Here is a 24070-nt window from a genome sequence, read left to right as displayed (position 1 = left end):
AAATCAACTGCATTTGACGCATGAAGCACCGTGTCTTTAAACCCTAAAACAACACAGGCTCCCTGTAGGGGTGGGGAAGGAAGAGTACAACATTTCCTGGTGTATCACAGAGTTCAGTTTCCAGGATTTCAGCCTAAATGAGTATTGACACTGGCGTAAGAAGTACATAAGTCACACTGTTGACTAAATATCTCATTACACTAGTTTTCTGTGAAGATAACATAGCCAACAATACATTTGGCTAGTGAAACACTATTCTGGCTTCTAATCCTCCTGGCTCTGCAGTCGTCTTCTTTGCACATATGGCTGGAAGAGGATGGATCAGAGGGACATTATGAGCCAGTTTTCAGAACAAAACTCCCCAAACCCATTGGGCATGCAAAAATCTTCACTGCTTGTGGTTTTATGGGTTCCACCCAGTTGAATATGAGATATTTTAGTGAGATATTTCACCCTCCCATTAAAATAAACACACACTGTAAAAGCATTTAAAGGCTCCAGAAAGTCCATATCCAGCCACAGCACAAGTATGGCTGGAATGTTGTTTACGGTCTTCCGAAAGCTCACATGGTAGGAAATGCTCACTTATGCTGTAAAAATGGTGAAAAACATTTTTTTTAAACACCATTTTTTAACAGAACTATCAGAAATACTTTTAACCTGAATTCCTTTATCCAAAGCTAAAAAAAGCCCAACCACTCAGCTTTCTCCCCATATAGATACCTACAGGCAGTGCCGCTCTCAGGATCACGGAAAGCATCCAAAAACACAGCAGTGTGGTTTCCCTGCTGTTGTACGTGGACCACTGTCAGCTCTTGCTTGGCAAGGGAATCTGACGGAGCTCACACCCTCATACGTCAGTTTTCCGGACTGCTCTAACCACTAAAGCTCAGGTTGGGTTGGGGTAAGGCTGATCTCTGCTTCTCCTGCTGAAGCTCATTCAGAGAGGAGGATTAAGCAAGAGGGGGCCCAATGCTCTCTCCAAATGAAAAACTGGCACCTGGGAAGGGAGAATCTGAGTCCTGCTTCAAAGGCTGCTATGGCTTTTTGGTTGAAGTTGGGAGAAGTTCATAAGAAAAGGCACTGCCCTCTGTTAGTCTGAAGATGAAGAAGTGATCTTTGAAGCTTGAAATATGGGTTGAGAACCTCTCCGTAAAGCTGTGTCTTGTTTTCTTAGACCACCAGGATATAACTGATGAATCATGGGATAAAACGCATAAACTAGGGTGGAAGCAGGAATCCAACCCCAGACCCCCTTAATTACAGAAGATACCTTCAGAAATGGGCACTGTGTTACCAACAACACAAAAAGGATTTCCCTGACAAAGGCAAAGGTCACAATCACAGAACAGCCCAGTTGGAAGGGACCTCAAAACATCATCTGTTCCAACCTTTCACGGGAAAGGAAGCCTAGATGAGACTATCTAGCACCTTGTCCAATTGCATCTTGAAAACTTCCAGTGGTGGGAATTCTACCATGTCCCTGGGGAGGTTGTTCCAGTGAATGATTGTTCTCACTGTAAAAAAGTAGGAGAAGAAGAAAACAACTTTTGCACCATATCTTACTTTAAGCCCAAGTTGTTCAGGCTACTGCTTCTTATACCTTAGCTTGCTGATGCTCTGGGTTTCTTTAGTCATTACTACTCTCTCAGATTGCATGATATTTTTGCATAGTATAAATAAGAGAGGATGTTTTCACTCTGTTTTTCTTCAATTGTTCAATTTATTAAAAAAACATTCAGAGTAAGAGTCCTGTTACAAAACACATTAACTTACGCACTCATCCTACTAAAATACAGGAAACAAATAGAAAACAATCCCAAAATGTTCTTTAGGAAGCTACTCTTTTTTTCCTTTTTTATGCCACTGCAGCCTTGGGAATTCCAATATTGAAGCTCTAATAACTATTTTTGCTTTTGAAATTGAAATATAAACATCATGCATGCAAATGGGCACCTAGAACACTGTGGGCAAACCTGGGCAGCGGGTTTGGAGAACTGAACCTTGAGCATGAGCCACAGTTATATTCCCCTGGGTAATCCAAAATGGTGGCCTTGCCCCTGCTGTCCTAGGAGAGGGCACATCCTGCTTGATCTTGCTGGACCACAAAATGGGTTGGGGCTACTGTGCGAGAGGCTGCCTTGAAATGAATCCAAACCGCGAATTCTCTGTGACAGGTTGTGGCATCTGGGTGACTCAGCCAGCCTCTGTGCCCGAGGCTGTTCCAGCCCAGGCTGCGATTTTGTTAACGTCACAATTTAAGTAGACTTGGGTCTCGTTAGTCATGATGATGGACCCCCTGAAGGAAAACCAAGGTGGCATAGGAAATGATGTCAGTTCATTATCGGCTCTGAAAGGGGGATAATTAAATCTGTCTTCTTCAAACTGAGATGACCCTGGTCCTTCAGAAGGGAGCTGGCAATCTAACCTCCAGCAGCGTGCTCATGCCATGCCTCATCACCTCCTAATTTTCACAGCAAAGGCACTACCCCCATCATGTCTCAAGGTGACCCAAGCCATCACCAACAAACAAGATCTCCAGCTGGACATCTATACTAGTGTCCAGTGGACAGCGGCATGCTGGGGGCATTGGACATGTTGGCAGCCCAGATTCAGACATACATAAAACAAATCCTACTTGCTTCACGTAAATATTATCACAACAGCCTGTCAAAGCAGATGGCTCATCGAGCCAAACTGACCAGCTTTATAATACAGAATAATCTTACAGCTACAAGGAGAAAATTTTCTCTGGTTCCAAAATATCCACCCCAGCCTGACACAGACATTGAGAATAAAAAGAAAAATTTAGTAGACAGACTAAACAAAACTGGTAGTGCATTTAAATATTTATATTAACAATTGAGACATGGGTCTCTGTTTTAGTAATTTATACAATGCCTTGGTCCAGTGGTTGGTGGTTTACATATCTTCAGCTGGTTGTACCTTCCGAGGAACTTCCTTAACTGCCCCTGAAACAAGTTTGCTTCCTGAAGGGCAAAGCCAGATACTCGGCACCATGTGTTTATAAGGGTGCAATATGGAGGGAAAAGAAGGAGGAAGAAGAAAGGGAAAGAAATATCTAATGATTTAGTGACTGTAAACAGAAGAGCCCCATGGCAAATTATTTTCTTATTTCTTTAAAAGCTAATTGAAGATACTACAGCATCATGTAGGAGGGTTTGCTGAGTACTTAGATGCTGGTATTAAGGAGACCTTCCAAAGCTGAGCACAAATTGTTCTGCAAAGGCTAACTGCACCCAGCCTCCAGAGATGGTGCTGTTTCCTAAGGGGTTGTCTGCAACAGGGAAGTACATGATTACTGTAGTGGTTGTGCAATGATACCTTAGCCACACTATGTATACTGTATGTGTAGAAACACACATCCGAGAATAGCTGCCCTGGAGACATCCCTGTTCTAGAGTAAGAGCATTCACCAGAGAAGCTATCCTAGAGTAAGAACAGTATTGTCACTTGACACCCAACTTTATTATGGATTAACTTCCCTGTGTACTCTTTTCCTTGTGTGTATATTTTGGGGATAATTTCTGCCCTTTCTTCCCTGCCCTTTCTTCTGGACACCACATTGAAACTGCGGGAGCTCAAAGTGCCAATTTTAGGTACCAGCTTCTCAATGCCATTGCACTCTATAACTCCAGGCTCTGCATCCCAAAATTCTTTTTTCACACTAGGTAGTGGCCACGTATAATCAAGGTATCAGTAAAATTACGGCTCATTTTTAAGTCTACAAAGGTACCTGCCCATTCCTTTAGCCCACAAAGAAGCAGGCATAACGAAGCATAGACATTCATGCCAATGGGCATAAGTAACACCAGGAAGTGAGCCAAGAGATCCTTCTGCTGCTGGGGGAAAAATAGATAATTGTTTTCTTTCCTTTGATAACTTGCTTTCTTTTAATTAACATATTAAAAGTATCATTTTAACACTGTTGACCTAATAAAACTTCAGGGGTAAAAAAGCTTTGCCAGTTCAGTAGGCAGACTTTCCTGGCAGCAACCCTTATAAAAGAACCCAACTCTGTAAAAGGTGATTAATTTGATCAGCTGTGTCTAGCAGTGGTTCAGGATCAGTTAAGAGGTGATATTGTCCTATAGTTCAAGCTCTGGAGCTCTGTGAGAGCCAGGGTCTACCACTCAACATGCCACATCTTGAAAACAAGTTACAGGTTCACTTTATTTCATGCGTAATAAAAAGAAGTCCTTAGGGTTTACTATGTTTTTGTTCAATGTCTCCCACAACACAGATTTGGCTCATTTGTGGGTTCTTTAAACTACCATAGCGCAAAAAGCAAGAAGAATAAAAGCAGTCCCATAGAGCCCTAACTGTAGGAATGGCACTTTTATTCCCTATCAGACACCTCAGCATCTCTAGAAAAAAGGAAGGGAATAGAAATAACAGACACCCATCTACCTTCCAGAAGCACAAAAGAGGTTGGGACTTGAAACAGTGGGCTGGCACTGCATCCAAGTGTTGCTAAAGATACAGAATCATGGGTCACCTGAATTCCTGTGCTCAGCCCTGGACCTTACAGCTCACGCCCTTGTAAGGGCGAGGACCATTCTCTTCAACGTGACTATTTCAGAAGACCTGGAAGAAGCACTCTTTGCAAAGCAGTCAGAAGGGAGGGGAGGATAACATCAGCAACTGCTTCCTTGGCACAGGGGACCATAGGCAGCACAGCTGTTCTTTTTGGAAAGGTCAGAGAGGAAAAAAAAGTGCTGAGGGAGTTGTCATGGGTGGACGGCACAATAGGTGATTCCAGAATAATGCTTCACACAGTCATAAGCTTTTCTTGAAAACATTGCTCAGGAAGCCCAGGTCTGACTAACTTTACAAACAGCAAACACAGCTTGAAAAACAGACATATAAATTATACAATCACTTAGAATCCATTTTCCCTGTTTCTCTCTGATGAAGGAGAACACAGGCATGTCTCAGGGCAAATGCTGCTGCTGAGATAGCCCTAAATCAGCCTTCTTCTGCCTGCTCACAGCCACATCCAGGGAATGTCAGCAGGAGGATTTCAGGCCATACCCATGGCTTCAACTTTCTCCCTTGGCTCCCTTTGCAAGCTGCCTTCCCGCTGCAGGGAAGGTCCATGCAGGGCCAGTCGTCCCATCAGCACCCACAGAAAATAGCAAAACGCTGTCCCCGGGCTCTGCAGGAAGTCACGCACCTTTGGAGGCAAAACACGATCTCAAGGTCGTTTTGAAATCCTGCCGAGGTATGCCCACGCAGCAAGCCATGGCAGCTCTCAGATGGACATGGACTGCCTCCTGTCCTCCTTGGTGCCCAGGGCCTCCCCAAGCAGGAGGATGGGGACAGAGGGAGGGAGCAGTGTCATATGGTGCCAGACCTATCCCGCTCTCAAGCACTGCCAGGAGATAAGGAAAAAACAGCACAGAAGCTTTTAGAATGAAGACGACCCAAACAATAAGCCCTGAATTTCCCTGCAGTTAACAGAAAAAACCCAAACAAACCTGAACCCTCTGCTTCCTTGTGCCCGGGACACTGAGGTGAAATGGAGACATCAAAATGATTCCTACTGCATCCCCATCACTGTGGTCAACCAGAGGTGTGGTGAGAGGGGACCAGGATTCATCCCTAGCCTATAGTTACACTGTTCAGCTTCTTCAGTAACTTATGAGACAGGCAGCAAGTCCATTCACCCCAAACCCCTTGAAGCCTTCTGTGGCGATGTGGATGACCCTTACAAGGACCAGCTTCAACACTGGAGACAAACAGCGACCCTTCTGCACCCTTGCCCTTTAGCTGCAGATCTGACCGTTCAGCAATGGGTCGCTGTTTTATCACCAGTCCTGCTACTCTCCTGAAAACATCCTGCTTCAAAGGGACTTTCTGGTCAGTGTTAAAGTCACAGAGTTTGTGTTTGCCAATGCAGGGAGATAAATTTCAACAAAAAACCCAGGAGAAAAGTCACAGTTTTGTAAGATCTATTGTCATACAGCTACCATCGTCACAAGGGACGGGAAAAGTGGAGTCTGAGGTTTTACAAAGATCCCACACAGGGATGTGTTTTTTTTGGAGGGAGGGGGAGGTTGTCAAAGAGATTGCAGAAGCTGGAGTCCATGACATTTTATTTGTGTTGTTTCAACTCATTCACCCACACGACCTCAAGGGATGTTCTGTTTTTTAAAATTGCTGTCTCTGCTAAAAACTGCATGGTGTGAATCAGTGAATATTTTTTTGGATCTCTACTATTCTATCACTCTGCTATATAGGTGTAAAAACCAGAAGTTTGCCCATGTACGCAAAACCTCAATTTCCTCCTAATTCATTTCAATGAAATTCAAGAGAGCAATTTGCTAAAGTCAATGGAATAGTATCTGTATAGAACTAATTTAAGTGAGGAAAAAATCAAGCACATTGATATTACTCTTTTTGTTACTTCTTCCACCTTCCATAGCTTCCTCTGTCTGAGTACTGGAATAGCAGATAGAGTAACAACTAGAGACGAGGTCCTTGAACAAAACAAATCAACTAGATAAGAGGAATTGAATGATATCGGGGGAGAACTTACGACACCTATTTTCTTACCTTATTTTATTTTCACTGTTTGTAGTGGGTTTTGTAGGACAGTTTGCAACTCTTTTAAGGATTTCAGTCCAGGTGGTAATTTAAATAGGCAGAGGATCAGTTGACAAAACTCTGATTAGATGTCAGTTCTGCAACTGAGCTATTTCATGGCCTGGCTTAACCTATGTTTAGTCTAACAGATAAATGTTTAGAGTTCACCAAGACTGCTGAAGTGAAGTTAATATAAAGAGAGTCTCACCAAACTTGGTCAATCCATAAAGCTTTCTTTGTTTTTAGCCTTCTGCTCCACATGTTTTGCTGAAGTTAAGCTCTGCAGCTTAAATTCACAATTTACTCATATATTAATCCATAAATTCAACATAAGCATAACCAGCTCGGAGTTTTGCAGTGCTGCAATAGTGCAAGGCAATGGAAGACATGTGGCTCAGTGTGCTCAGCATCACTGGAGTTGACCACGAGGGTCCTTGACAGATCAAGTCAGCCAGTTTCTTTCTTTTCCTTTCCTCCTTACTCTCCTTGAACAAGACAAGACACTCAAGGGAATAGCCCTTTCACGGACTATTTCACAGACCAGTCAGGTGCTTGCAGACAAGAGAAGGGAGCAGACAGGGTCTCACCACAACTACAACAAGGAGGGCAGGGCTTGTGCACCTCCGACAGAAGCGCCTCTCCATGGACTGACTGAACTTACTGGCTTCAAGTGACTTCGAAACTATGGATGGGTGATCTCCATTCACCTACCACAGTTAAATCCAGGACCGGCATACTCTGTCCTTATTTGATCTTGACTCTGTGCATTTACTGCAGTGGTTACAATGGAGTCTGTGTCACGAGAGCACCTTATATTTTCAAACCAGTTCAATTCTCCCTCATCAGACAGGAGAAACATGCTGCCATCATGCTGTGCAGCGTTCAAGGCCACGCTTCCCTGATAAGCTTGATCCCTTGGTACTGCTGTACTGAGCAGGGCAGACGTGTGGGAGAGGCAAGAGCAGAGGTATAAAGAAAACAGGAATTGAGCGGAAGCAAAGGAAAGACAAAGATTTAGGGTAGCCAGGAGCAGCCAGGTGGAAAATGACTAAAGAAACCAAAACACAGCCTCGCACTGGTGATGACAGAGACTGAATGAGCATTACAAGTCACGTCAAGGGAACCAACAGAAAGATTCTTATTTAAAGAGTTTCAAACCTGCATTTTCTCTCAAAACATATATAGGACAGAAGCGGCCGATTCACACTTGGCAGGTAGCATCAAGAGAGTTTATGTAACACTGCAAAAAGATAAGCACCTATTTAAGAGCAAACTGTTATTTTTACTGAACACACAAGCAAATCAAACTCTCTCATCACAGACAAAAAACCTTCATGCTGTCAGCTGTGAGTTCTCTTGGTGTTGTAAAGTGCCACAGGGCACAAAATGACTATGGTATTTTTTGCACTGGTTGTCAACCTCTATTTGCTGGAGATTTGAAAAACAGAGGAGACATGAAGCACAGGAAGACCTGAACAACAATTAGCAGACATTAACAAAAAGCAAGGAGACCATCACAAATCTGTGAAATGCATTTTCTCTCTAAGAAAGAGACTGTTAACCTCTCTGCAATACTGAGTTAGCAAAAATATGAGGCATGTAACTAAGTATCTACTGAAGAGGGAGAGGATGGGGAAAGGGGAAAGGGGAAAGGGGAAAGGGAGCTTGTGTTATGAGGTAGGTAGAACAGGACCAAATGCGTTTTGGAAATGTCTGGTATGGATTACAGTTCATCAGCTCTAGAAGAGGGTTGCTTGGTCTCGGCCTCCCTTTATAAATTTCTTTTGTCACTTGGGTCACATTACTATTATTCAAGCCTAGATTACAAAAAAGGCAGATCTGTGGGACTTTGCATTTATTTGCTTTGTCAGCTCAACATATTAAGTGCAAGTTTATAAGTACACTATATATCTTATTAAATGCTCTGTCCTGTTTTGGTCTATTCTCTTCTGATTTATTTTGAACTCAAAGACCATAACTGTAAGTGCCTTCAAACTTACAGATGCTTAGACCACTGGGGAAAGAGCAGAAAAAAGTGAAATGCAGCAACCATTACTGTCCAACTTCATCACACTCATGCCTTGGAAGAATAAAACAAGAATGTACTGGAATTTAATCTCCTCTGAGGGAAGAAACTGGAAACAGCATGTTTGCTAGAAATGATGCATACTCAATCCACTAAAAATCATCAAGATATGCAAAATTTAAATGCAATTTAAAAATGGACACTGAGAAAATTTACAGACACCGCACCAAGGAAAGTACATTTGTCTGGCCATACCCTTGATCCACAACAGCACAGAGCAGGTAGAAAGCAGATGTGGAGAACACAGCAAGTCCCCAACACTGGCGGCTGCGTGGGACGTGCAGGACTCTGCCAGTCCTATGCCAGGGCTCAGGTCACAGCAGCAGGGCACAAGGACGGCATGGATTGCAGTCCCATGGCAGGATCTTTCCAGCATTTCTAGACTGATTTACTGATATTACCGGTACTGATATTTCCATCACAGTCTGGGTTGGGGCAGAGTAGCAGCAACTGGCACTTTCAACTATGCGCATCCCACAACAGATCCCAATGACAACTGTAACTGCAGAAGTGCCAAGAGCAAAAAAGAAACACCAGTGTATACAGACTGCATTTGGGAAAGAATTGTATTCATCCTTTCTCCAGCAGTGCCATCTTCCTGCTGTAATTACAAACCAGACAGTAATGCTCGAAGGAGAGATGTGCCAAATGTTTAAACCAGGACCAGTGGCGAGGGCAAGTCACAACCACCTCCTGGGATTCCCGCTCCCACTGCAAAACCTGTTTGGCAAAGGGCTGTGTTGCAACATGTGCTCTTCATATAGAGTGCTTATTTCTGACTGTAATTTAGCCTCTTGGCAGGAGATGCTCGTACACATCAAGCGAAACAGCCTTGCTCATCCATATCAACCTATACATCCTCATATAGTAGCAGCAGCACAGCATACTCTCTGCTTCCAGTGGTCTCCTGTGGATCACAGGACAGATTTGGTTAATCATGCCCATCTCCTCTCCATGAAAGCCTGCTCCATGAGGGACATTTTCTGGCCTTTCATACTGTTGAGTTACAAAATCCACAAGTGAAGGGGCCTCTGCAGATGCTCCTATGAAACCATTCCACTACTCATTTTACATGGGAAAGAAGGTTAAAAACAGTGAGATATCACCAGTGCTAACTGAATGTTAAAAATAACATACAACAGTAATGCTTATCACGTATGGGAGGAGAAAAGAAAATACCTGAATTACGCTTTCAAAAACAGTACTATCTGTTCTTAATAAAACAGAAAATATAACGAGGCCATCAGTCTACTAATCTTATCAGTTCACTAAGTTCTGCAGAGAAGAGAGGAAAATACAATCCTTAGACCATGTCAGATTCCCCTCCTCCTATATTTAAGAGGTTACTAAATTATTGAAATTCTACATTAAGAATATATTACACACTGTCTAGTGAATGATGGGACTGCAATGCGTAATATAGAGAGAGGTGTAAGCTTCCCAATATGTGCACATGAAATGACTTGCTGACCTGGAACACTTGCTTCCTGCCAATGTGACTTCAAGAGAGTTGAGGAGGGAAAAATAAATCCCAAAGTAATACACTGATGATCAAGTTTTGTAGCTGAAATTTATACCACTAAACACATTTTATTCATTTATTTTACATTATTTAGGTAAATAATATGTAGTGAGTTAGTAGAAGAGCAAATAAAAAATGAGCATGGCTCCAGCAACTGCAAATATCTTGTCTTAAGCTGACTTCATGCCATGTGTCACAGCAGTGTCATGGAGCAAGACAACTCCACAAGGACAGAGTCGTCAATGGTGATTATTTCCTCCTCACCCAGGTACCCATTATACTCAGCTCAGTGTCTTCATAAAAAGAAAAGAGAATGAATACCAGAGTAGATACAGTCAATGTTATGCGTGATCATTACAAATCTGATTGTCTGCCTGCGCTGCTGAGAAGAACAAGACTTTATCAATAAAGTTTGATGGTGCTGCCAACAGAAATTCAACAGAAAGGAGATGGAAACTTCCTAGAAATATGGCTTGACTCGCCCACTGTCAATCTATATTCAGAATCCATTGTCAATTAATAAATTATATGAATGGATAAAGCATGTCCTAGAGAGAGTCCAAGGATTCACGGGCTAAATTCAGTCTTCACCAGCTGCAACTTTGCTGAGGCCTAGGGGTGAATTCAGCTTTCTAAGATGTTAAAAAAAGTTCACATTCTTAATCCCCAAACAGAGTTCAGCTCCAAGCCAGGAATTCTTCGGTGGCAGTGGGGTTTTAGTCACTATGTATGACATGTCATTGACTAACAGATGCTTCCACTGAGGTACCAGTTCAACACAGAGGGACCAGCCTGCACCCTCCTTTTGAAATAGGAAGCCCCCAGCAGCCACATCTATGCTGTCACATGGGCATATTAGTCCAACATTGCCAGTGATGTTACTATAAAACCTCTGCTTTCGTGTCCTGTGCTGTTGGCATCCTCATGCACCCAGTTACTACAAGCACTCAGTCTAGTTCCTGAACGATAGCTTTGCTCATGGAGAAGGTCACAAAACACAGCCAGCTGCTCTGCAGTCTGGGGACCTTGAAGGCAGATTCCCCCAAAAGGTCAAGAGTGTTAAAAAAAACCCAAGATCCTCAGACCTACTAGTCTGCTTCCCTACAGTGAAACAAGCTGTGTTGCAGCTGATCTCAGAACGAGTATTCAGAGCAGGATTTAAGCTATGACAGGCATAAGAGCTCTGCAAGAGCAGTGTTTATCCTCGTGTTGCAGGACAGCCCAGTTCTGCCAGCTTTGTCAGAGAAATAGCTCAAGGAAAAATATCCTTGTCATGCTGCCAGTGCCAGTGCTAAACTAGGTTAATTGTCAGAGAGATGCGGAGGTCGGCCAAACTTGCAGCATACGGCCTGCGTGGCTTAATGTCAGACAAGAAATGAGAGTCAGTTTCTTGTGAGTAACCACCAACTTCCTGCAACTCCCATCACCTCACTCCTTCCTCCTACCCCGCCAGCCCCCCAGTGCTTTGCTCTCTCTGGTCCCCATCCCAACGTGGATTGCCGAGTGTGAAGCAGCCTCTGAGTGGGATAAGGTTTAGCCCCTCCGTGCTCCCGTTACATGGGCAAGGCATGTAAGCACACTTCTTTTGAGCAGCCTACACAATAATCAGACATAACTGAGACATAACTCATTCATGAAAAGAAATCTTTCTGCCAACCATAATTGTTGCATTGCCTTTCCAGCTTGGCAGGGTTTCACTTTTTTTGGCTGGCTCAGGTTTTACTTTTGGCAACAAAATGCATTTGTTGAGCGTGACGCTGGCCAACATCAGCCTTTTCCAAAGGTGTGAGAAGGCTCCAGCCATGAGAAAACATTCCAGCAGAGTAAAAAGTCTAATTCTGAACTCAAGTGTGTGGGGGTAGCTGTGAATGGAGTAAAGGTGACTTTCATGCATGCACAGAAGGAATGAAGCAGAATCTTTCTCAAAGTATAACTGAAATGCCAACTTCTATTACACACAAAATTCCCAGGCAGAATCAACAAATTCTTAAAGCTCTCAAAGGGTTTTTGGTTTCTGGAGCTGTCCCAGACAAATTTATTTCTGCACCTAGAATCACAGTGCTGGGGAAAAAGATGCTAACCAGTAACACTTACTCATACCACGAAAATGCCGCACTCTCTAACCTGGGTTGTGGAACCAGGCAGGATGTGCAGGCGGGAAAAGGTACCGTCTCTGGGAGAGGGTGGCAGAAGGTGGGGGAGAGACCCAGAGCCCACTGTGCTGCTAAGGGGAAAATACTGCATATTTGGCAGAGTGCAATTAGTCCTTGGTCAAAGAGTGACCAGACCCAAAACAGTCACAGTCAGTAGAAACGACTACTCTCTGCTGCACCTCCTATACTAGCAGCATAGTCTGTGTCAAACGCTCTTGAATACAACACCTAATGTACTTAGAAAATTCAGTTTGCACACCTCAACACCACGAGTTTAGATGACAACTCCTCCCGTACTTTTAAAAATAATACAGTACATTTGTAGTTCACCTACATGGGCTTCTGCTTGGGGGCTTTCAGGCCATATTCATACTAACACTTCAAGTTTTACTGTGCAATTCTAAAGGCTGGAAATACAAAGGGAGAAGAATGGCAGAGGCAGAGTCAAGGCATGAGAGAGGAGGGGAATAAACAAAGTTAAGGACCAAAAGAGGTACGAAGAGGGCAGGGTGGAAGAGCAAGTGAGAGGGCTGGTGAAGTGGGGTCAGACATAAGGCAGTGAGACGACAGGCTGGGGAAGTGACACTAGCTGTTGCTGGAGATTTTTTGAAAGATCTCAGAAGTCTGAAGGAAAACCAACTCCTTGGAGGATCTGCTGCCCTTGCAGAGAGCTTGAGGAGAAACAAAGGGGGCCTGAGAGTGCCCAGTGCCTACTGCTTCTCTGCACCAGGGTACATGCTCAGACACGGGGTAGGATAATATCCAGATCAGAAGCTTTCCCAGAGAGAATATTGGAGACAGGAAGAGTCAGGAACCAAGATGACTGTATTTCTTGCTTCCACGCAAGATGTCAGTTTGCCATGTTTCCATCCTGGCCCCTTTGTGAAGCTGTAGCATAGGAGTGAAGCTAATGGGCAGCCCTTGATGCACCTATGCCTTTCTGCTTTAATTCACCTCAGCTCTGCTTTCCCTGAGAGACATCCAATTCTAGTACACTGGAAAAGACCCTTCACATTTTATCTAAGCGTGCTTTGTCCTGGCTATGTAATGCAGATATTCTAAACATTTCATTTATATTTTCATTCAAGAATCTTTCCATTCAAGCCTTGCTTTCCAACACTTCCAGCTTTAATTAACCTCACAGCTTAACTCCAACACAGATTTCCATACATGCAGCTTTGCACAGAGTAAGGAGACCAACGTGTGGCTTTTGCAGTGGACTAACACATGAGCCCAAAAGGCGCTCCAGGCTTACCAATTTTGTCATGAATAATGCGTGCCCTGTGCTCCCCAGCCTCTGTGCAGCTAGTTTCACAAGGACAGACTTGAAGCCAGACATGAGTTTCCCCACAGACTTGAACAGAAATTAAAGTTGGCCGCACAGTTAAGCTTGGTGCTGGAAGTGGGCTGGGAAGGTGCACCTAATAGCTTGAACTAAATTGTTCTTACCATAAAAAAGACGTGCCCAAGGACACTAGAAGACAGCTGGTGCTTACATCTCTTCTTTTTAAATTGAATGAACAGAGAAACTAAGTTTTACTGGCTATTTCAGCCCAAAGTGCTGTTTTGAAATTTAAGAGAGTAGTTGTTGTATAAAAGTTATATGGGGAAACTTGATCCAGTTAATTTGGTGAGATCCCTTTGACTGTTTCACGTAAAACTCAAGAGGGGTAAGAAAAATAGAAGTAATTTTTTGCATGTGGGAGTAGGTTGTGCATTTCACTCTAACAAACAATAGATTTTTTTAAAAAAAGGCTTGATTCAAATTAGTGGGGTGGATCTAGCTGGTGGATTACCAGTAGTGACTAAGGCCAGGAGCTGTTTAATCCTTGGAGAGAAGCAGCACCAGCAAGTGCGGCTGCCACAGGCTCCCCAGAGCTTGACCTGTGCTGAGCACATGCAATGCCCGGCACCCTCCCAGGCACTCGCTCGGTCAGTGCGGCCACGTGCTGAAGGGGGATTAGGTTGGAAACCACTCCACGTTTTCCACGTGACGGAGGTCCTCAGAGGGACAAGGTGAGGTTATTCACCGCCTAGTCTTGCAGTCAGAGTCCTTCCCCTCATAATTTTATTTCTAGGTAAGTGGCTCATTGACGTCAAAGTGCAGAAAACCCTTCTATTGAGAAATATCCTGCTGCACAGGTCCTGCTTTGAAGTGAGAGGGATAGCGATGGAAGCTGGTGTCCCTCGGTGTGATCAGTGCCACCAGGTCCTCACACCCAGGAGAGCCTCCTGCAGTGGCCACAGGCTGCCTCTCCATCCACACACCTTGTTTTTAACTGGGGGGAATAACATACCCTGACTCAAAAGAATGTTTGGGCAAGTATTTCCTTTCTGAAGATATTTTAGATAAGAAAGCAAGCAAGCAGATGCCTGCTGAAGCAGCTTTACAAGGATATAAAGGAGAAGGCATGGACCCTGGACTAGGGTCTCCTCAAGACCCATGTATATCCTTACAATGCCGAGAGCCATCGGGCTTTGTGGCTACATCCCACTGGTTACAGAGGTTTCTTGAGGGAGACCTCACAGATTTCTCTTGTCCTTCTGCCAGCTGTTTCCCTGGGCTTCCCCTCTAGGAGGGAGCACCCTGACTTACCACAGGCTGCTCTTCATGATTTGGCTAAGAGTGAGGACAAGAACAGCATCTGTGCTGAGATCTTTGCTGGGGGCAAGGGAGGGACAACAGGCAAAGGCCAGGGAATTGGTTTTAGTGCAGGTGACAGTGTCAGGAGATACATATTTGCTTGCTGAGAATACCTATAATTATCAGGCCAATAATAGAAAACTAAAAATAGCAGCACCCAACATCTGTCCCATCAAGTGCCACTACCACACATCCACACACCTCTCTTTCTCACCCGCACGGCACCCAGCTGAAGTGCAAAGGTCTGACACAGCCTTTTCCCAACTTCATTTCTCCTCTTCGACTCTCCTAAAATCTCCTCTTTATTTCTTAGATGGATTCCAGAGCCTGCATCTCCAGACGGGCTTTGGGCTATACTGTAATCCCTATTCCCCAAGCCGCTTGTTCCGCACTTATAAAAAAAAAAAAAAAAAATGCCCTCAACTAAAGCAAACCCTGCCAATGCAACACAAATAACCTAACCTTTGTTTGAATGGGGTAGAAGGGAAAAGATGGGCTGTATGAGCAGGACGGCAGTGGAAATCTCAGCACCCTTATTCTTCCTCTTGCACCAGCACCGGTGATGGTAACCACATCCCCCATGGTCCTCCAGCTCTTCCCTTGCCACTCGCACCCCTGCCAGCCCCCTCCTCCTGCTCGGCTCGTATCTCTGGTGGCTGCCAGCCAACAAAATAATGAGTCCTGACTGAGGCCAGTATTTGTACTGGCCAGCAACCAAAGATAGTGTGATAATGAAAAAAAAAAAAAAAAAGTTTTCCACCTAGTATGGTCTAGTGTCAAGCCTTGAGGCAAGTTGTCAGATATGCTACACGTGGCAGTGGGTTTTCAGTTGCCTGTGGGGAAGGATTTACGAAGCTGCCTCTGTGGGGTTTGGGGCACAAAAGGGCTGGAGCAGTAATTCTGTGCCCCTAGGTGCCAGGCTGTCCTGGACACTGGTGCCCATGCTGTCCCACTCACAAAATTTTGCATGATAAACATCCTGCATGCAAGTGCCCGAGCAACCGAGGTAGCAGCCTGTAGGTCATAACATTTGTATAAACTGATTAAACAGGACTGAAAACAGTATTTCTCTTTTTCTTTCAACTGCTGCTATTAGAGAGGACCTTGATTCTATCCCACAGATTAATACGTTTGTGCCTTGTGCGGCATCCAGCAGCAGCCAGAGGCACCAAATACATACAGAGGAGGAAGAGAAGTTCCTGAAATGAGCTCAAACTGCCCAGCACCCTTTTGGATTATGTCAGCCCCAGCATATCCTGCTTCCCATTGTCCCAGCCAGAGACAGAGCGGTGCAGGAGGTCCTGAGCACCAGCACCCAGGGCCAGGTAAAATCCAGGGCTGGGCACCGGGCAGGAGACATGCACCTCCCATTGCTGACACCCGAAGATGCACGTCCAAGCCCCCGCCCACACCCAATCCATTAAGAACGACTGCTGACATCCAGCAAGACTAACATCTCTGTGGGTTAGAAGGCTAAATAAATAAGAGACGAACAGCTACCGTAAGTCGTAGCCCTTTACCCTGGGAGAATCAGTGAACCTGAATTCCCCAAGAAAAGCAAGTAGGCGGTGCCTGCGTCTGTGCTCTGATTAATCTCATCAGTTTGTTTTCCTGGAAACTAGATGTCCCAGATGCCATTGTTTCCATTATAAGTGTTCATCTGCTCTGTTTTGAGCTTGATTGCTCCTGTAGCCTGCTTGGCTTAACTGTTTTTTGTTTGGTGGTGGTTTGGCTTTTTTTAAATTAATGTTCTTAAACAAAATGCCAGTAAATTAAAATGAGGCAAAATGAGCAGCAACCCTCAACACCAGATTTGTTAGATGTTTAAAAACACCTATGACGTACAGAAATCCTGAGCTGTTGTACGCAGCGTGACTAAATTATTAATAGTTGCCATGCATATCACACAAGAATTTCAAAAGGGGACTTTGTGTTTCTGCAAAACACTGCTATTTTCGTCTGACAGTAGAGACAAAATCATTTGGAAATTAGTCTCATTGGCACTAATCACAAGTGTTACTAACATTCCCACTGTAGGCACAATACAGTCATTTTTCATTTTCGAGCAGAATTAGCCATTTCATTCATTATCTCAAGATCTTGAGAGTTTACAATTTGTTAAAATACAAACAAAACATAATTAATTAAAACATACTGGAACAAATATCTATTTCTAGTCATAAAAGCCCTATTAACTAGTACAATAACATTCAAACACAAATTAAACTAGCATCATTTACAGATGATACCATAGAATATTTGTTTTATGGGTTGGAAAGATGAGCTATGGGGTAGTTTGAGGTGTTTTGTATTTTTTTTTTTAAACATGAAGATATATGAATGGATTGCTACATTTAAATTTGCATTACAGAGAAAATAACATTCTGCTGTGGGCAAAAAGAGAAATATGGGAAATATCTTTCCTGTCTCAAGTGAATTATTTCTGGTGAAAGGCTTCTCAGCGTTTTGCTACAGGCAAGCAGCTTTACACACAGAACATTATGCATATACACACAGAGAGCACTCTACTGGGGGTGTCTATCCTGATGCCCTCCTCTATGCCCCTGCAAAGCTATTTATGGAAAGTAAAGAAAAAACACAGATTCAGAAATGGCAAAAAACCCACCCCCAAACCCAAACCCAACAACCACCGAAAATGTCGGCACAGAAAAGCAAATTGATAAGGAAAAAGGCAGCTTCACTTAGTATGTCTCAGCTGCTTCCAAAGCAGAAAGCAATGGGGACGTACTGCTATTATTAGCCCTCCGGATGGGAAGCAGCTAGTTCGCAGCACGGTTTGAAGCTGTTGGCAAGACGTTGCTGAATTTTCTTCACACATACGCACACACACAGACACACAGGCAGACAGACAGACCCCCCAAAACGCTTGTGGCGAGCCCATTCCCACTGCTCGGGTGAGACAGACAGACAGAGAGCACGACGCCAGCGCGACCGTGCGTACTCACAGCTCGGAGTACAAGAAGTGCAGGTTGCCCACATTGTCTATGTAGTTTGCAGGACTTAGCCAAGGTAGGACCAGTAACAGGAGAGCCTTCATTTTCAGTGCAGGGCTGGCACTGCTGCTAGGTTTCCTCCTTCCCACTGTTTCTCTGTGCTGGTGGGACACACAACGTGAAGCTTTTGTGCCAGCCAAGCCCCTTCTAAGCGAGCCTTTCCATTTCAACGCAATGGTAGCACATTATGAATCGAGCTTAAATCCCTTAAACGAAGCTACACTGCAAAAATCATTGACCTGTAAGAGGATTATTCGATCTGACTCTCGGATGGGTAGACGTGAGGGTTTAGGGACAGCACAGCGTGGTTGGCGAGACAGTGACTTATGCTGCAGAGGAGAGCGATGCTCGGGGAAGAGACCTGCCTCCTGCAGGATTCAGAGTGGTTCTTCAGAGGCAGCTGGTGCGTTTACATCACTGCCCACAAGCAGATGGGTTACGAGCTAAACTGCATCACGGAAGGGTGTAGCTGTCTGACAAGGGGGGAAAAAAATGCCCCCCGTGGAGTTTTGAAGCAGGCGATATCAGAAGACCACACCTTTTTAAAGTAAAACACCACAAAAGATCACAGCCAACTGCTGGCTGTTTGCATCTCCGTCTGAATTCCCCAAATCCAGTCAGATGTTTTCGTGCAAACATAAATCATGTAATAATCCACGGACATGTCTCTTCTTGGGTTTTTTTTTTTTGAAGGATGCAAGAGCTAACATTTTAAATAAGGATGCTTTCAATGGACTACTCCATGGCAACCAGCGTTTAAAAAAAAATAAAGTTCTCTCATCAATTACAAAGCATAAAACAGCAAACTCACCTTGTCCCATCAGTGACCTTGTCTCTGATCAGGGCAAACTTTCATTTTCTCGCCGAGAACCAGGATTGGTCTGAGCCTGAATCATGCAAGAAATGTGAGGACTGCCGACTGCCCTGGTGACTCTAGCGGAGTCTACTTTAATTTATTCACTGAGAACACAGATCACGTTCAGTCGAGATTTCAGATGGGCTCTGAGCCGTTCTCACCGCAGGCACCGGATTGTTTATGATTATTATTTTATTTTTTTTATTAGCAAAGTCACACACTTTCTCTCCCCTCTACTGATTCACTGGAATTAAGGAGAACGGAGACAGCTCAGTCTGCTCAGTCTGTGCCTGGGCATGCTGGAGCACAATGTCCTTCTCGTCTCCTGCCCTGCCATGAGCTGGAGGTGGGATGGCAAGAGATGTTCCTGCATTTCTGAGAATTAAATTAGGCAGAGGTATAAGATACCTTTGGTGATAATTAATTAGTGCTGTGCTTAAAAAAAATAATGGTACTGCACAGTCTCTGCAAGCACAAGGTTGCAGAAGTCCCCCTTTAGGGGTCACTCAGAAAGTTCCCTCCTAATTCTTCCCTCGGGTGGGAGTGCCAGTGATGCTGCACTACTCACCCCCTGGAAAGCTGAAACCCCCAGCAGCAAAGGTTCCCTGTGATTTCCTACTCCCTAGCCTCTGCAGTTATAACCATACCTTTGGCCTTAAGGTAACTCAGCCCTCCAAACCGTCCTGAGAGGAAGGAAAATCCATGTCATGAGTGGTAAAGAAGAAGCTGCCCAGCCTATGGAGCACTACCTTGTACTGCACTACCTTAGAGGCTTTAGGGTTTGATGAGAAGCAAGACCACTGCTCCATCTCTCCAGTCTTCTGCTCCCTGAGTTTGCAAAGCCAGGACTTAGTGGGGGGAGCCTGCCACTGGGGAGGAGGGACAGCAAGAGGCTGTGGAAACATGTTACTAAGCCAATTCTTCCTACCCCTGGCTGGGCTCAGGCCAAGTGAGCCAGAAGCGTAGGATCTTGAAGATCCTGAGGGGAAAATCCAAGCCATGGACATTCAATAATAAGAACTGGAATAAAACTTACCAGGCTTTTACAGGACCAAAGCATGGTTTACAACACTGCAATTCTGCAAGGTATGTCTGTGAAGGGTATTTTTACTACTACCTTAAGGAGAAGAGACCAAGACACTGGAATGGCTTGCACATGTCCATGTAGGAGACTTGACACTAGAAATCAGGAATTGTGCTAGTTGTGTGGCTTCTGTGTAAAAACCAATATTCCAATTTGCTTATGTATTGTGTGGGGTTTTTTTCCTGTTAGTTTTATGGCCATAGCACCATCATCTCAAAAATATGAAGACAAAAAGGAGGATCTAAAATGCATTGAAATCAGCTATATGTATGGCAAAGGGAAAGGGTATTTGCACTAAGGGCTCAATATTTTGTGGCTGAAATCTATAGAGAAACATAATGTCAGTGATAGCAACTCACAGCAGACTGTCAGTCCCTTTACCTGCATTACTACTGAAATTAATATTTGAGGCCTGTCAGAGAAGTGCTGATCAAAGGTAGAAAATTATAAGTAACTTTTTGCTAATTTTTCCCCTTAGCAGCAGAAAGCTAACCTTGCAGAGCACCTCTGGCCTGGGCTGGAGACTGCTGCCACCACCTCTTACTCCATGAGACAGCAGCACCCTAAACAGGGAAAGCCAGATCCAGAACTGGGTGGGCCAAGGGCGCCCAAATCCACAAACACTGAGCCTCTATCATGTGAAAAGTGGGCTCTTGACCTTTGCAGGGGGTCAAGAAGCCCTTTGCTAATGGTTTTTTTCAGTTTTAGTAATGTGAAACGGTCCCATTTTTTAGTTGGTTAAACCACCGTAACTTCAGTAAATATCTTCAGTGAATAAATTCCTCATGAGAATCCAGGTGCTTCAGGAAATGAGGTCTCCAGTTCAAATGGGGACGTGTTTGAATGGCAGGCTGCAGACCTATTTCCAGTTATGGGCTTCAAGACCCTGAAGCCTGCAGCCATGTGAACACACCTCCGTGCTCTGGCTCGCCAGCCTGCTCACCAGGGATGCTCTGACCCTCAGCATTACCACGTCTGTGCAGGAATGTCCCCCCAGCAGCAGTCCGGAGTGCTGCACTGGTCGCCCGGGGCTTCCTCCTCAATGCACAGGCAGAAACACACACCTAGGAATGTGACTCACACCTGCAAACTACAGGGGAAGCCATTTCACTGGACACCAGCTACAGGCCACAAAAAAGGGCATCTTTTAGACCTCAAATCTAAGATCTCCTCAGATCTGAGGTGCTGTTACCTGGACTATGCCAAAGCACTTGTCTGCCATCAGAAATCACAGCCCTGAATGTATCTCTTTTTACTCTTTTGAAAGGAAGGCAGAAGGCAGAAGATGCAAGACAAAAGCAGCAGTACGTGCTTTTACCGTGCAAAACAGAGGATCATTCATCATCAGTTCTCTCCTTGCAGATGAACTAAACTGCTCCCTGGAGAGGGTGTCCTGGCCACCAGGAGAGGTAAGCCTGGAGGGGGAGTCCAGCCAGGGAGCAATTCCACACTGCCTCACCCTGCGAGCCCCACAGTGCGGTGGAATGGGTAAGTGCGTGCTCACCTGGAAGAAAGGAGCACTCGGCTCCAAAGACCAATACCAAACTGGAATATTATTTTCTGCTCTAGTTCTCATATAGGTCATTTGCGATTCAAAAAAGGACCGAAGAAAGGGCAATTATAAAACCCTTAATGTACTACTAAAATATTTATGGTAGCTCAGCTTCCCAAAACTCACAGATCTCTTTGGATGACTAAATACACACTTCCATTATGCAGCTAACCACAAGGTATCTATCTGCCTAGAACTGCTAATGATGGTATGAAATACCTTGAATGCATTTGATTCTAAAAAAAGAGTGAGATATCATCATACAAATGGACTAAATTCAGCTCTAAATTAATGATACTGTAGGTGTTACTTGGGAGTGAAATCAATAAATCTTTCTTTACATTAACTATCTATTTTAATCAGCATTAATTGAAGATTTTTTTTCCTCTCCTTAAGAAAAAGAGTGAAAAAAAAGGTCTATCAACAACAACTTACTGGGTTTGGAAATGCTGTTCAAGGTGACCGCGTTGCACGACCTCTGAGCAGTGTTCTGTGAAAGGGCAGCTAACCATTAGCTTGTCCAGGAGGTTATTCACTAGTATGCTGGACTTTCTGCACGTCTGGAGAATCACAAGATTGCGGTCCATGGGGCAGAAGTCTTTTTCCACAAGGAAGTTCGTAAGGCAGGCTGCGCAGAAGGTGTGACCACAGAGCGTGTCTAACGGCTGAAGCAAAGGTTGCAGGCAAATGTGGCATATCAGATCATCATCTACTTCTTCGGTGTAGCTGTACAAGTGGTTTTCTTCTGGTAAATGTGCTTGGCCACAGGTGACACAGAGCGGCGGGGAGCTACCCTCCATTTCTTCTTCTTTCTGGCTCATAATCAGAATTGATGCAATTCAAAAGAGGGCAGATGGGAATACCCGACCTGTTTTCTATTTGTGAGAGCCGCAGCAAGACTTGTGTGCCATCAGATCTGTGGGGAAGAAAGCCAAAGGGTTATGTTCTGGATTGTTTTCTCTTACCGTACTTACAGTATGTATCTGGATGTGGGGTACTCTAGCAGGTAGCAGGGAAGGATTGCATCTTTGGGATGGGAGGGTGAAGCAAAGAAGGGGGCAGAAAAAACAAAAAGAGAGTTAATTCCAGGGACTTCTTTTCTCTTAAATCTAGCTCAATTTACACAGTTACTCTCACTATAAAGAAAGCTACCAAAATAGGGAGAAATACTACAGGGATTTAATGGTTGAACACCTTAAATTAGCATATAATTGCAGTTCCAGTCAGCTGATTTTGTGGTCACGTTACTTCTGCTGGAAAAGCAGCAGCATGTGTAGGCAAACATTGCAAGACTGTGTGCAGAAACATAGGTAAGAATAATGGTTACTGCCCAAGCTGCCTGCTAAGGACAGCAACGGAGAGCAGCAACTTCACCTAACAAACACACCCAAGCATACAGACACTGTACACGCAGCCAGGAGGAGGACAATTTGGGTCATGAGGATTTAGAGCTTGGGACCCTCTAGACCATCCCCATCCCACAGCAACAATGGACCTGGGACCCTGCATTCAAAGCTTGTCTGCTTATGCCCCCATGGCACTGCTCTGGATGCCTCAGGTCAAGCAGTTATAACCATCTGCACCAGCATAACCAGTTCAAAACTTCCCGTTTTACTTCCCGAAGTACCAAATACCTCACACACTGAAGTGAAGTCCACAACACGGTGCTGAGTACTATGTCACTCAAAATTAGGCCTATTCCCTTCATAATTCGTGTTACAGAAAGCCAGTATGTCCCTAACTATAGACCCAATTAGCTCTGGCCAGAGCACCTGCCTGCTGGTATTTTAAAGATGTAAACTCCGTGGCAGCAAAACTGAAGAATAATTTGTAGTTTTTACTTGATGAACCCCGACTGCTTGTTGGAGCACTTATGTCTCATTACATCTGTGCTTATTTTGATATACCGCTTTGAAAATAAAGATGAAGATATAAAATATGCAATGGCCTAATTACTACTCTTGCTTGAAAATGTAAATCTTACTTGCTGCTCTGCCGCAACACTGTACCCTTGCTTCCAGCTTGACTTAATTTGCTGAGACAATGTGTCAGCCTCAGACACACACGTTTGAGGGCAAGGGAGGGAAAGAATAAAAAAAAAAATCTGACCATGACAGAGCACATTTTCATATAAAATAAAATCTTATTTTTATGCAAAGTTCATGGGCTCTAAACCTGAGAAATTAAACTTTATCAGGACAGGTTTTTTCCAACATGAAGGTAAAATGATAGCCCTACTAACTCTAACCAGATGCCTAAATGTCAAACATTCACTTTAATGCTTTGCTAGATCCTATTCTTATGTAGTAATTATGCTAAGTGGCTATATAATAATATTTTTTGTTTGCAAGGGTAAGTTCTGCATAAGCTCTGTCTCCTGATTAGCAGTAGCTTCATCTGAATTAAAATCATCACCTATTAGAATTCTTGCAAATATTTAAAATACTTTATACTGTGGCAGATGTTTCCTTTTGTAAAAATATTAAGCAGAGCTTTATGAACAGCTCTTTGCAAAGAAACGAACATCTTTCTAAGTGCAGAATACAGCTG

At 44.1% G+C, this 24070-nt stretch overlaps 1 protein-coding gene across 6 annotated transcripts in view; it reads right to left on the bottom strand.

Moving 5' to 3' along the window:
• Window positions 1–24070, bottom strand: part of LNX1 (ligand of numb-protein X 1) — an 84949-nt gene that overhangs the window by 46172 nt on the left and 14707 nt on the right. For 3 of the 6 annotated variants that reach the window (XM_052780051.1, XM_052780053.1, XM_052780052.1), the window contains one exon: window positions 21956–22436. In XM_052780051.1, the coding sequence (XP_052636011.1) occupies window positions 21956–22341 (386 nt within the window). In that variant the 5' untranslated portion in view covers window positions 22342–22436. Of the gene's footprint in view, window positions 1–17980; window positions 18457–18839; window positions 18921–21955; window positions 22437–24070 lie in introns of those variants that run through there. The other 3 variants (XM_052780056.1, XM_052780054.1, XM_052780055.1) reach the window with 3 other exon arrangements.

Source organism: Harpia harpyja, chromosome 2 (genome assembly GCF_026419915.1).
Source record: "Harpia harpyja isolate bHarHar1 chromosome 2, bHarHar1 primary haplotype, whole genome shotgun sequence".
In the NCBI taxonomy this organism is placed as follows: Eukaryota; Metazoa; Chordata; class Aves; order Accipitriformes; family Accipitridae; genus Harpia; species Harpia harpyja.
Note: the sequence above shows the minus strand (reverse complement) of the source record. Positions and strands in the feature narration are given on the sequence as shown.